The sequence below is a fragment of the Prionailurus viverrinus genome, chromosome D4 (assembly GCF_022837055.1).
Source record: "Prionailurus viverrinus isolate Anna chromosome D4, UM_Priviv_1.0, whole genome shotgun sequence".
Lineage (NCBI taxonomy): Eukaryota > Metazoa > Chordata > Mammalia > Carnivora > Felidae > Prionailurus > Prionailurus viverrinus.
The window spans coordinates 13,438,762-13,451,323 of NC_062573.1; the positions used below are offsets into that span (position 1 = coordinate 13,438,762).

Consider the following 12,562-nt stretch of genomic DNA (forward strand, 5'->3'; position numbering starts at 1 on the left):
GGTGAGAACAAGGCGAGGCGGGAAGATTGCCAGGAGGGCTGCCTCACCCAGGACAGACAGGATGGGGCCAGTCGGAGGGAAGGGGGGTACATTGGAGAAGAGACTCAGAGGACCTGGGTCTGGGCATTGGGCCCACAGGACCCGGGAGCTGGTTAACTTTTGGGGGGTGTTCAGGGAGGGAGAAGGGTCTCGAATGACTCAGACTTCTGGCCGGCCAGCCAGTTGGACGCTGATACAGAGATGGGGAACTCGGGAGGGGAAACGTTTGCGGGAAAAGATGGGCTTTTTGAGTGCCAGCTGGCCCTCAGCCACTAAAAACTTAAGTGAGGAAGACTGAGATCCTGATGGAAGCAGAGAGGACAAGAGACACCCAGTGGGTTTTCCAAGTCTCAGGCCCTCACTCGACCGCCTTCAGCCTGGGACACGGAGGCGGTGTTGCCTCCCAGTTGTGCACGCGGGGGTTAACTCGTGACGCGAGCTCCCGCCGTCCTGCCAACAGCATGCTCACGCTTTGCCTTGGAGACCCTAACAAACGTCTCCTGGGGGGGTTGCCAGGAGACCCGGCTGCCCTGGACGCACACGGTGCCGGGGCGTAACCAGAGAGGTCTCCGCTCCCTCTGGCATACTCTGAGAGCTGGATGTGGCATCTGGAGACACTCACCCACAAGTCCGGGCCACCAAGCGAGAAGTCACCCTGAGGGGAGCCCCGCCCAGGAGTAGATGAAGAGCCTGCACCAGCCTGGGCCATGCCGAGCCCAGACTCTGACGCCCCGTGTGTAGGGGGTTCGTGTATGGGGTTGTCGGGGTTGTGGGGAAGGATCGTTGCTGTAATGCCAGCGACACGATGCCGTGATGCTTCAGAATGAGACTCTGGACATTCAGGGGCTGGTTGGAGAGCAATGCAGACAGGACTTACTCCATAGAAGCTGGGGGCTCACTGAGATACCTCGCCTGTAAGAGGCTGGGCTGTATTTGGGGGCTCCCCAGGGATGACAAGCAGCCTTGCAGATAGGGCCCTGCCCTTGGAGCCTGCTCATAGGCGGTGATAGGAAGCACTGTGATGTCCCCTTGTCCTCTCTGCTCGCGCACACCTTCACTCTGCCCCCTCTTGGGGCCTTGAGTCCAGTTCAGGAACATTCCGTGAGCATCTATGAGGTGTGAGGTTCTCAGGGATTGTGAGGGGGGGAGGCCTGCCCACTGTCTGGTTGGGGAGACAGACAGACAAGCATCTTCCGCTACTGCAGACAGACAGGGCTTGGACCACGTAGAAAATGTTTAGGGGGAGCCAGGAAGGATGGGCTGAATAATAAGGGAGGGGAAGAAACCAGACCTGGACTGTCAGTTTACCATTTCTAGAGACAGAGGTAGAAGATGGGGGGGCAGCCCAAGGGGGTCAGAATTCCGATTCTAAAGTGGACCTTCAGCTCGTGCCCTTTTTATTCTGCGTCTTCCACTCCACCTTGACAGTGAGTCCCCGGTGTTCAGAACAGCTACTCAGAGACCCTGCCTGTTAGGCGAGATAACCCTCGAAGTTGTGCTTTGCGCACCCAACGTGCAGGGGCACGAGCTCAGAGGTGTCGAGATGGGCAGCAAGAAAAGTGGACACACAAGGAAGTTCCAGAATCCGTGGACAGCAGAGTTGGGCCCGTGCCTGGCGCAAAGGGACGAGACCTGGGCATCCAGGCGGCGCTGTGCGTGCGGGTGGCTGGGGCTCCGCACCTTGCACATCCGCTCTTTGTTTCTGTCCCCTCCCCCCACCCCAGCCAGGCCATCCGAGAGCTACAAGAGGAGGTGTCTCTGCTCCGCCTGCGGCTGGAGGACAGCCTGCATCAGCCACCCCAGGGCAGCCTGGTGTGCCCGGCCTCCACCTTCAACCGCCCCGCCCGGGCCCGGGCCCGGCCAACGGATTCCTCAGCCGCCTGGGGCTCCCACTATGGCAGGTGGGTGACCCCAAAACGCCTGCCCTTGTGCTCCAGTGGCGTGGCAGACTTGGCTGCCCCTGGGTCTCTCCAGACATGTGAACTCACACCCCTCTCCGACTCTTACACCTTTTTCCTGTGTAACATTTGATGCATAAAATAATATCTACTGCGTAACCTGAACTCATCACCCAAGTGAAGAGCTAAATATTTCCAGGATGTCCGCCCGCTCACCCCTTAGCAATTCACTGAGGATAACTTCTAAAATCAGCTGGGTGTTTCCAAGTGTTTCTATGGGAGGGCACCGAGGTTCAGGTTTTTACGGACATCATCTCACTAATTCTTCCCATAACTCTCTGAGGTAATTGCTGTCATTGTCCCCACTTGACGGATGGGGAAACTGAGGGTCAGAGAGACTCAGAGCCGCTTTCTGGGGGTCTGACTCCCAGAGTCTTTGGTTTTGACTTTCCTGCTTTCCTCCTCTGCTATAAGCCTTTCCCTGGGTTGGCTTTCTTGCCGACCATCTTTAAGGGCCACATCAAACCTCCTCCAGCGACATCATCTGTGTCTCCTCTTTGCTAGCAAATCCACAGAGAGACTGTCTGGTGAGCCTGCAGGTGCAGAGCAAGCTGACCCCGCAGGAAGGCGGCGAGCCAGGTCTTCCTCGGTGCCTCGGGAGGTGCCCCAGCTGTCCCTGAGTAAGTGACCACCTGCCAGCCCTGACTGCTGGAGCCTGCAGATTTCTGGGCGGGTTAGCTCAGTGGCCAGGGACCAGCGCCACAGCCTGGGAAGAAACTTGGAGGAGGTTTTGTGCGTCCGTTTTGGCGCGGCAGGGCCCTGAAGACTGCTTCCAGTGTCGGCCACTGTATGTCACGCGCCTACGACGTGCCAGGGTTTCTGTCAGGGCATTGTGTGTATCTGACGTCAGTCTTCACTGCAAGGTGGGTCACATTTACCCACACTCTGCAGGTATAAACACCAAAGTGCAGGAGAATCGCCTGGAGGAGGAGGAGAAGGGTTCAGCCCACCTCACCCCTTCCCAGCCAGGTGACCTTGGCCAGGTTGTTTACCTGCTCTGTGTGGTTAGAGGGACAGCTAATTGTGCAGCAATAATAGGACCGGCCTCCTGGGATGGCTGCGAGGGTGCGTGTACCGCGGACGCGGCCAGTCTAGACCAGCGCTTAGCACGAGGTCAGGTTTCCACGTGTGTCGGCTGATACTACCAAGGATTAAAACCCACGCTCTGCCCCAGAGCCTGAACTTCTCATCCGCCCACTCCCTGAGCCGTGTGGGCCCCCCACCCCCTTTGACGCTCCTCTTTTTCCACCTCAGGTTCCGGATCCGAGCCCACCTCCCCCCAGCTGTTCTCTGAGAAGAGCCGGACCTCTGAGAACAGTGCGCAGGCAGCTCGGGATGGAATGAAAAGAGCGGGCGGCACCAAGAGGCCAGACAGGGTCACCTTCCGGGGCCAGTACACAGGTGGGCCGGGGGGTGGCCCAGCCCCCAGGGAGGACTGCTCTGTCATGATGCCTTCCCCATTTCACCACGGGCTGTTGACGTCATTTTCGGCGAATTCCGTGATATGGGAGGCACCAGGGCATACCGCCTCTCTGAACCTTGGCGTGTTCGTTCGTTCATCCAGCAGTTTCTGATGCCTCCCCTGCGTGAGAGCCCACGCTTGGTTCTGGGGAAGGCCTGTTAGCCGGTCAGTCATAAAGAGGTTTATGAAACACCCCTGCTGTTTGCAGAGTGGGTGCCAAATCCGTTACCCTTGGCCTACCCTCAGCTCTGATCCTCCAGGGTGCCACAGGGTCCCATGAACTAGGTGCCCAGCACACAGTAGGCCTTCAGATGACACATAGTAGGATTTCAGGGTGCTTCGCATTAAAACAGATGCGGATATGGCTCCAGCTTTCATGAATCCGCCCGCTTAGCAGACAGTAACAAGCAGTTATAGTAAGCGTGTAAATTATACTAAGTAAATTATACACATGGCTCTCATCCCTACCACCCTGGGAGGGAGGGCAGTTAACCTCGGATCCATATGGCTGAGTGCAGGAGACAAGGCAGGAAATGAGAGATGCGTGTCTACCCCGATAGAGCAGACAGAGCCGAGCAGTTAGACTTGGGAGCGGCTGCCAGTCCGTGGAGGGGTGGGGGCGTGGCCCAAGGCAACACATACAGAATAGGAAGTGGAACCCCTGCGTGGCACAGGGGAGAAAAAAGATAAGCAGTCAGGCAACATTCTGAACGTCCCATTTGAGACTCCGGGAAGGACAAAGCAGGAGAGGACAGGTCTAGGTGAAGACCCGAGCATCTGTCCACCTTTCTGATAACCTTGAACACGTTACACCTGCCAGGTGCCGGCAGGGCACCTCATGGACACGGCCCCACTCAGTCCTTCCAGTAAGCCTATGAAGTCCGTGTGTGACTGTCCCCATCTCACAGCCTCTCGGAGCACGGGGAGAACACAGCCGGCCCTATGCCCAGGCCATTCCAGTCCCACCCAGCAAGCGGGGATCTGGGGGAGTAGTGTCTTTGTCACTGCTCATCATGCTTCCTGGTGGGCTGCCTGCCGGTCTAAATGAGCTTGGGTTTGTTGATTGCTTCTGGATGTCAGCAAGAGGAGACAGGTAGTCCCCAATCCTCCCCAGTTCTCCAAACATGCAAAGAGCTGACTGTCTGGTTTCTTCCCTAGGCCAGGAGTACCACGTTCCCACCCCCAAGACTGTCCCAAGAGGCGGTGGCACAATCTCCTGTCCCCACTGCCGACCTGCTAGGACCCAGGACTCAGGTGAGGGGTGGTACCTGGAGAGGTGGTCAGTGCACAGAGGCTGTGGCTTGTCCCTGTAGGAGAGGGTGCAGGACGTGGGCCTGCCCGAGCTCGGTGGCGGGTCAAGGTACGACAAGGGAGGGTTTGGGGGGACTTCTCAGCCCTCCCAGGGGGTCGTGCTTTCACACCTGTTGCGCCAGGTACTGCTGCCTGAAGCCATCCTTGACTATGACATGGGTTAACATTGGGCATGGCTTAAGTTCCTGATAAGAGGGGTGGGGCCAGGTGGTGATGATTATGTCCCATCTCCCCTCAATCTGCCTTCCCCTCTGCCTCCTTCCACCACACCCAACAGGGAAGAGTCGTGGGGACAGCAGTGGCCAGAGAATATGGATACTGGGTTCTAGTCCCAGTTTTGCTACTGACTTGCTGTGTGATCTTAGGCAAGTTCCTTGACTTCTCTGAGCCTCAGACTTCACAACTGTAATGAAAGGATTGGAGATGGTCCCTAAAGCCCTTTCAAGCAATGATGATGATAACAATGGAGCTGTCATTGATTAAGCCCCCACTATAAACAGCCCATCATGCTAAGGGTTTTACAAACATGAATCTTCACAACCCTATGAAACGGGTTTTGCCCATTTTATTATTACGCCTATTTTACAGGTGAGGAAACTGAGGCTCATAGAGGTTAAATAACTTGCCCAAGAGCACACAGCTCACTAGTGGTAGAGCCAGGATTTGAACCCAGGACTTTGTGGCTCCAGAACCCTGGCTCTTCACCATTATGTTTCTTTGCCTTTGCTCAAGTCTCAACAACCATCTCTATTTGTTCATTCATTCATTCATTCATTCAGCACCTGCCCATACTGGGCCCTGGGCCCTGTCCCCAAGGACCTCGCAGCTAAGCAATGACGAAACAGTGATCTGAGCACAGGGTGGGGCTGGGGAGCCTATAACTCAGCCAGGGGGGTGAGAGGACTTCCAGGTGAGGTGTTGAGGATGTGCGTGGGAAGAGGACCAGGTTGTCCACTCTCTTCCTGCTCCCTTAGGCCTCTACTGAACCCCTGGTGCCTGAGGGGCCATCGTGGGCCACTCCCACATGGAGAATGGGCCTCAGTGTGGAGGAATGAATATAGGCTCAGGGGCTGCATTTGGGAGAGCCCAGGCTTGGGCTCAGACAGAGCACCGCCGATTTCTTACTCTGACACTTTGGCATATCATTCAACCTTTTGGAGCCTCAGTTTTCCAGTCTGTAAAATGGGGGAGTGATGTCTTGTTGGCGGAGGTCTGCTTGGGGGCTCCAGGCCTGTTGATCCTGACGTAATCCTCTCCTGACCCCTCTTCCTCCTCTTGTAGGTGGTACTGTCACCAGGGACCCACTGGGACCGGTTCCCACTGATACCCTGCGATGTCCCCTGTGTGGTCAAGTCGGGACGCCCCCAAAGACGGATGGCCCAGACTCAGCCACCTCTGGTAGGGACAGACGCTCACTCTCTTCTCCCAGCCAGACACCCAGCTCTCCTTTTTGGGAGTTCGGGGGCCCCAGGGGGTGTTTAGCTCGGGCGGCTGCTCTCCCAGTCTGGGGCAGAGCAAACCAGGCACAGGATTTGTTTCCCGAAGCGAGGCACTGCCAGCATGGCCAGCCCAGTGTCCAGCTCTAACAGGGCAGAGGTGGGTGGCCCCCTGTTCTGCCTGTTCTAGAGCTTCCCAGGCAATCAGACTGACCTCTCTGGCGCCCCCCCCCCCTTGCAGGGACAGAAAGTGCCACCCCAAGGAGGAATGCACACTCACGCTCAGCCTCCAGCCCCCCACGACGGAGCAAGCAGGCAGGGTCGCCGGCCCGGCCGCCCCCCGGACTGTGGTATCTGCCTGCTGTGCCCCCAGCACCGGCCCCTCCCGCCTTTGCCTACGTCTCCTCAGTGCCCATCGTGCCTTACCCGTCGGCCGCTGTGTAAGAACCTCCCTTTCCCACCTTCCCAGCCTCTGTTTGACTCACTTCCCAATTCGCGTTCACATCTGTGTCCGGCTGCTGAGAACCCGGGCGTCACTCACTCCTGTGTTTCGCCCCAGTGTATAACGTGCAGAACAAGCAGAACACTCGTGCAGTCACTCAACAAACCCTGAATGCTCCCTGCACACCAGGGAGAGTGCTTGGCCTGGGCGGGGACGGGGTGCCCCGCAGTGGAGCCTGACAGAGGGCCCTGCCCCCGAGGAGCTCACAGGGAAAGCTCATGGGAGTCTAGCTCTAGAACCCTAACCCGTCCCCATTTCCTGTGGGTCTTTCCAGCAAGTAAGTAATGCACACCCACTGCTTGTCAATAGCCTTTATTTTTTTTTAGGTTTATTTACTCATTTTGAGGGGGCTACAGGGAGGAGCAGAGAGAGAAGGAGAGAGAGAGAATTACGGGGCTCAAACTTGCAAATTGGGAGATCAGGACCCGAGCCAAAATTCAGAGTTGGATGTTCAATTGCCTGAGCCACCCAGGTGCCCCATGCTTTACTTTTCAGAACAGTTTTAGATGCAGAGAGAAATAGAGCAGACAGTAAAGAGAGTTCTCATATAACCGCCCCACACACATGCACACGCACACACACACACACACAGTTTCCCCTGTCACTAACATCTTACTTGAACGTGATACTTTTGCACAGTTAGTGAACCAATATGAATACATTATTATTAACTGAAGCCCATAGATTATTTAGGTGTCTTCAGTTTTTTTATAGGCTTATTTTTATGTTTGAGAGGGAGCACAGGTGGGGAAGGGGCAGAGGGGGACAGAGGATCTAAAGCGGGTTCCATGCTGACAGCAACAAGCCCGATGTAAGGCTCAAACTCATGAACCATGAGACCATGACCTGGGCCAAAGTCAGTCACTCAGTTGACTGAGCCACCCAAGTGCCCCATGGGTTTCTTCAGTGTTTACCTGAAGGTCTTTTTCTGGTCTGGGATCCTGTCCAGAATGCCACATACACTCAGTCGTCATGTGTCCTTAGGCCCCTCTTGGCTCTTGGCTGTGCTCGTTTCTCAGACTTGCCTTGTTTCTGTTTGGATATGGCCTCTGCCAAGAGAGAAAATACACGGCAGTTGAGGCAGAAGTGGTTCTGCGTTTAGAGTCCAAGCTCTGCTAGATCTCCGTCAGCCACCTACTGGCGCCGTGGCCTTGGTAAAGCTACTTCCTCTCTGAGCCTCCATTTTCCCATCTGTTAAATGGGGTAGTAGTCTCGACCATGTACAGTTAGTTGTGTGAGGGTGAAGTGAGGCACGTGGCCAGACGCACGTGAGACGTTTGTGGAATTTGTCGTGGGGGGCAGCGTTGTCGTCACCATGGGGAGTGCCACTGTGCAGCATGGTCATCGGCAAAGAAGAAAGATGCATAAAGGTGGCTGCCACAGGACAGGATTGTGCAGGGGGAGAAAAACCCTGGACCCTGAAATTAGGAGACTTGTCTTCTTGTCCTGACTGTCACAGGCTAGTTCCGTGCCTCAGTGCCCCTCCGTATAAAACGAGTTGGGCGGGAGCCTCCTTCAGTGGCACGCCATCAGCATCCTGTGTCGTGCGCAGCAAGAGGCCAGGGTCGCTGTGGGGGCTGGCGCTCGGCGGGAGCACAGGTGTAGGGTGCCGCCCAGCCCCCGTCCCCATAAGGACTCTGGCCTACGCGATGCTTTCTTGCCGCCCTCAGCCGACTCCAGGAGTATTCTGCTCCGTCGGCTATGCGAGGCCGTGCTGCATGCTCAGGCCTGCGGCAGGAGATGCCTGCCTATGCCCCGACTCCCTGGGCAGGAGAGGTTTCGCCTGGAATCGGCTGGCCCAGGATGAAACTCTGGGTGCCTCTCCGCTTCGGAGGCTGTCCCATATCCTTCCAGACTCAGACCTGTGGGCAGACCTAACCAGGTGGCTGTGTCCAGGCCTGGACAGGTCATAGGGAAGGGGAAGGGTTCTGAGCTGTAGTGCCCGACAGACCTGGCCGGCGGTAGCCTACAACCTTAGCTGGGTCACTTTGCTCCTCTGTGCCTCAGTTCTTTCCTCTGTGAAATGGGTTGTGGTAAGGATTACATGAACTAATGCACAGAAAGCCCACAATACATAGAAGTTGGCCAGGAAGCATAGCATTTCAAATGCTGCTAGAGTTTGGGCTGATGATGCCCTCAAGTTTCTCCATCTGCCATCAGCAAGACTGAGCATGCTCAATGACAGGGTGCCCTTTAGAAAGTTTATGGGGCTGTGCTGCCACCTGCTGGCCAAGTGCCTTATAGCCCTGCGCCAAAGTCTTTCTAGCCAAGAAGGTTTTTTGGTTTTGTTTTGGGCCAAAACAAAGGTGAGGGACAGTTGCAGCTTCTGCCTTAGAGGGTGTTTGGGATGTGACTTTCGGGCCAAGCTAGCTGGTCATCAAATTATTAAACGGTAGGGGTGTGTGTAAACCCAGTAATTACACCTGATAGTCCCCGGGGGAAGGAATTGGATTCAAGAAGCCTATTGGTTCGGTTCAGATGATATGTACTGGCATCTACTGGGTGCTAATTAGCTCTGGGTGTGAGTCCAGCACCGCCCCTTCCAGCGCTCTGACTCTGAGCGGACGTGTACACAAGCACTTAGAGTGGCCAGGCAGCGTCCAGAGCTTTCGACCTGAATTTTCCTATCAGATCTCTCCCGGGAGGTAGCTAAAGGTGGCTCTTTTAGGTGGGGGAACAGAGCCCCTGAAAGGGGAATCCGCACGGAATGGCTGGGATTTGGGGGCAGGCTTCCTGCCTCACCTAGCTTCTCTGAACTTCTCTTTGCTCGTCCGTAACATAAGCATAGTGGTACCCACCGAACAAGTAAGATATGTGCTGGTCAAGAAAACGTGTATCTCCAAGCCCGGCACACGGTACCCAGCATGCAATGCCAGCTCGGGGCTAGGTGCCACCAGACCGTTTTCCAAAGTGGTGGTGCCATTTTACGTCCCCACCAGCAGCTTATGAGGCTTCTGATTTCTCCGCCTCCTGGCCAGCATCCTTTTGACTTGAGTCATCCAGCGCTGGCCAAACGCCTGACGTGGCATCTCACATGGTTTTTATTTGCGTTTCCCTGGTGGCTAATGACGCTGAGCATCTTTTCGTGTGCTTATTGTGCGTCTGTGTGTCTTCTTCGGAGAGATATGTGTTCCAGTCCTAGCAGAGCCCTTTTCTCCTGCACGCTGTACGATAACGTGGGTCCGAAGAAGTGGAAGGTCAGGAAGGAGGCCAGAGTTTACAGTGTGTCAAGCAAGACGCCAGTGACAGACTCTGGCCAACTCCTCCTCTACTTGTCCCTGCTGCATTTGGGCAAAACCTTTCTCTGTCTCCCTGTCTCCTCCACACGCTTGATTCCACAACACAGGGGCCACCCCCTCTTCCCGCCCGTCGCCGGACTGGGGAGCCTGGCTGTGTGCTGCGCTCACTACCTGGAGAAGTCCGTGCTCCATCACATGGCTCCCAGCACTTTACAGGAAGCCCCACGTTCCTGCAGGGCCAGGCTGGGAAGGACACGTTTCCACCTGCTCCCTGGATGAGTGGAACAAGACCCTCTGCCTCCTACAGAACCCTAATTATTATCACGTGTCTCTGCTGCTCCACGCTTGGCAAATGGGACCACACGTTACCTGTCTGATGAAGGGGGGTTGCTACAGAGCCTGGGGGTGATCCTAGTCTCCCTGGGATCTGGCTCTGAGATGAGAAGCCCCAAGAAGGCAGTGGGGTCCATGTTACTCATTCACCAGTGTAACCGCAGGGCTGGCACATACTGTAAGATCAATAAATACGAAGTGAATAGGTAGATCGAACTAACCATTTTTTTTTAAGTTTATTTTGAGAGAGAGCAAGAGAGAGAAAGAGCGAGTGTGAGTGGGGGAGGGGTAGAGAGAGAGGGAGAGAGAATCCCAAGCAGGCTCCACGCTGTCAGCACAGAGCCCAACGTCGGGCTCCATCCCATGACCGGGAGATCGAGATCTGAGCTGAGATCGAGAGTCGGTTGGTTGCTTAACTGACTGAGCCGCCCAGGCACCCCTGCACCATTTTTCTTAAGTATTCATTTCTTTCTGAGAGAGAGAGAGAGAGAGATTGAGTGGGGGAGGGACAGAGAGAGAGGGAGACAGGATCTGAAGCGAGCTCTGTGCTGACAGCAGTGAGCCCGATGCGTGGCTCGAACTCACAAACCGTGAGGTCATGACTTCAGCCGAAGTCGGGACGCTGAACCGGCTGAGCCACCCGGGCGCCCCCTGAACCAACCATTTTCGAGACGCTGTTCCAGGTCGGGCACTCCTGTTTATCATCCTTCATCCCTCAAAGTAGGTGTTTATTATTCCCATTTGAGAGGTGAAGACTGAGACCCAGAGAGCAGGGGCCGTGGACTCAGCTGGAGGGCCTGGCATGGGGTTGACTCCGAACCCGGTGCTCTGCCCGGCCCTGTCCGTGGTTAACGAACGCCGGGCCCTCTCTCCTCAGGTACTACGCGCCTCCGGGACCTACCTCAGCTTCCTCGCCCCAGCCAGCCGCCACTGAGTGGCCCCCCTCTGCCTCCTCCCGGCCGGCGCGGGGGCACCGGCACTCCATCCAGCTGGACCTGGAGGACCTGGAGGAGCTCAACAAGGCCCTGAATCGAGCCGTCCAGGCTGCTGAGAGCATCCGCTGCACCACCAAGCACATGAGCCGCTCCCTGTCAGCCGACCTGCGCCAGGCCCGCAGCCTCAGGGGCTCCTGCCTCTTCTGAGTTCACCCTGGAGACTCAGACACAGATGGGGGGCAGGTGGGCCAGCGGCCTGCTGCTGTCCCCCAGGGCGGGAGTCGGCTGGAGCCACTCCCGCGGGCCCCGGCGACCCCTCCCCAGAGGCCTCCTGGCCCTGGGGTGTTGGCCTGGGCATGAAGAGAAGGAACTCTGGGGGGACCGGCCCCTGAAGGAAGTGCTGAGACCGAGGCCACCTTCTGCCCAGGGGCAGCCTCGGGGAGTCTCCTGGTCCTGCACTGCCCACCTCTGGCTAATAATATGTACTTTATATACAGATGGACAATTTTTTTTTTTTTTTTTACTGTGTTTTCCTGGTCTTAGATCCAACCTACCAGGCCAGATGAGAAGGGATAGGGCCAGAGTCTCTGGTGCAAACCTGTCTCCTCACCGGTGACCAGCCCCTCCAGCGTAGGCGTTTCTGGGAAGGACACAGGCTGTGCACTTTCCTCCTGGTGACTGGGGATCAGTAGGGCACTTTGACACCATCGAAACGTCAAGACGGCAGGCCCCCAGGATAACATGCACCCAGCTTCTCCGGAGAGGACTTTCCCGTGGGCCTGCTGGGAAGGGGACACCCCCAGGGAGGGCCCAGGAAGCTGTCCACCTTGGTCCCTCTCTGTACCTCATCCCCTGAGCCCCAGCTCTGTCCCTGGGATCCCTGTGGAACTGGGCTAGTGGCCAAGCTGCCTGCCAGGCCCTGGTCTGCGGCCGGGAGGCCAGCCCGTCTCTGGCTCCCTACCTTGTAGCAGAGTGCGTACCTCAGCTTTTCTGGAATGTGTATGCATCAGTGATATTTGTATATTTGAGGCATTTAAAAATCTATTTTCGTTATGAGGGCAAATGGAGAAGAATGAATATTGATCTTTGAAAAAAAAAAAAAAAGAAAGAAAAAAAAAACGTTCCCGAAGCTGCCCACATCCGTGGTGTGTGTCGTCAACTTGTGGTTTCTTAACTCCAACTCTGTGGGTGGGGGATTTGATGACAAGCGGAGCCCTTCCCCAGGGGGCTTGTTGGGTGCAGTTTTCCAGACTCTGCCCACCTTCCTCCGGTGGCTGCTGTTTCTCCATACCTTCTCCCTGTGCCTGTCTCTGGACTCACCCTTCTGACTGGAGAGGCTGTCTGGCC

General features: G+C 56.2%; 1 protein-coding gene across 6 annotated transcripts in view; it reads left to right on the top strand.

Annotated features, from left to right (window-relative positions):
- Positions 1–12,352, top strand: part of AKNA (AT-hook transcription factor) — a 55,029-nt gene extending 42,677 nt beyond the window's left edge. For 5 of the 6 annotated variants that reach the window (XM_047828990.1, XM_047828991.1, XM_047828989.1 and 2 more), the window contains exons 16-22: positions 1,764–1,940; positions 2,502–2,617; positions 3,252–3,398; positions 4,618–4,713; positions 6,052–6,168; positions 6,448–6,646; positions 11,158–12,352. In XM_047828990.1, coding sequence (XP_047684946.1) covers positions 1,764–1,940; positions 2,502–2,617; positions 3,252–3,398; positions 4,618–4,713; positions 6,052–6,168; positions 6,448–6,646; positions 11,158–11,422 — 1,117 coding nt within the window. In that variant the 3' untranslated portion in view covers positions 11,423–12,352. The remainder of the gene's footprint in view (positions 1–1,763; positions 1,941–2,501; positions 2,618–3,251; positions 3,399–4,617; positions 4,714–6,051; positions 6,169–6,447; positions 6,647–11,157) is intronic. The other variant, XM_047828993.1, reaches the window with a different exon arrangement.
- The last annotated feature ends 210 nt before the right edge of the window (positions 12,353–12,562 follow it).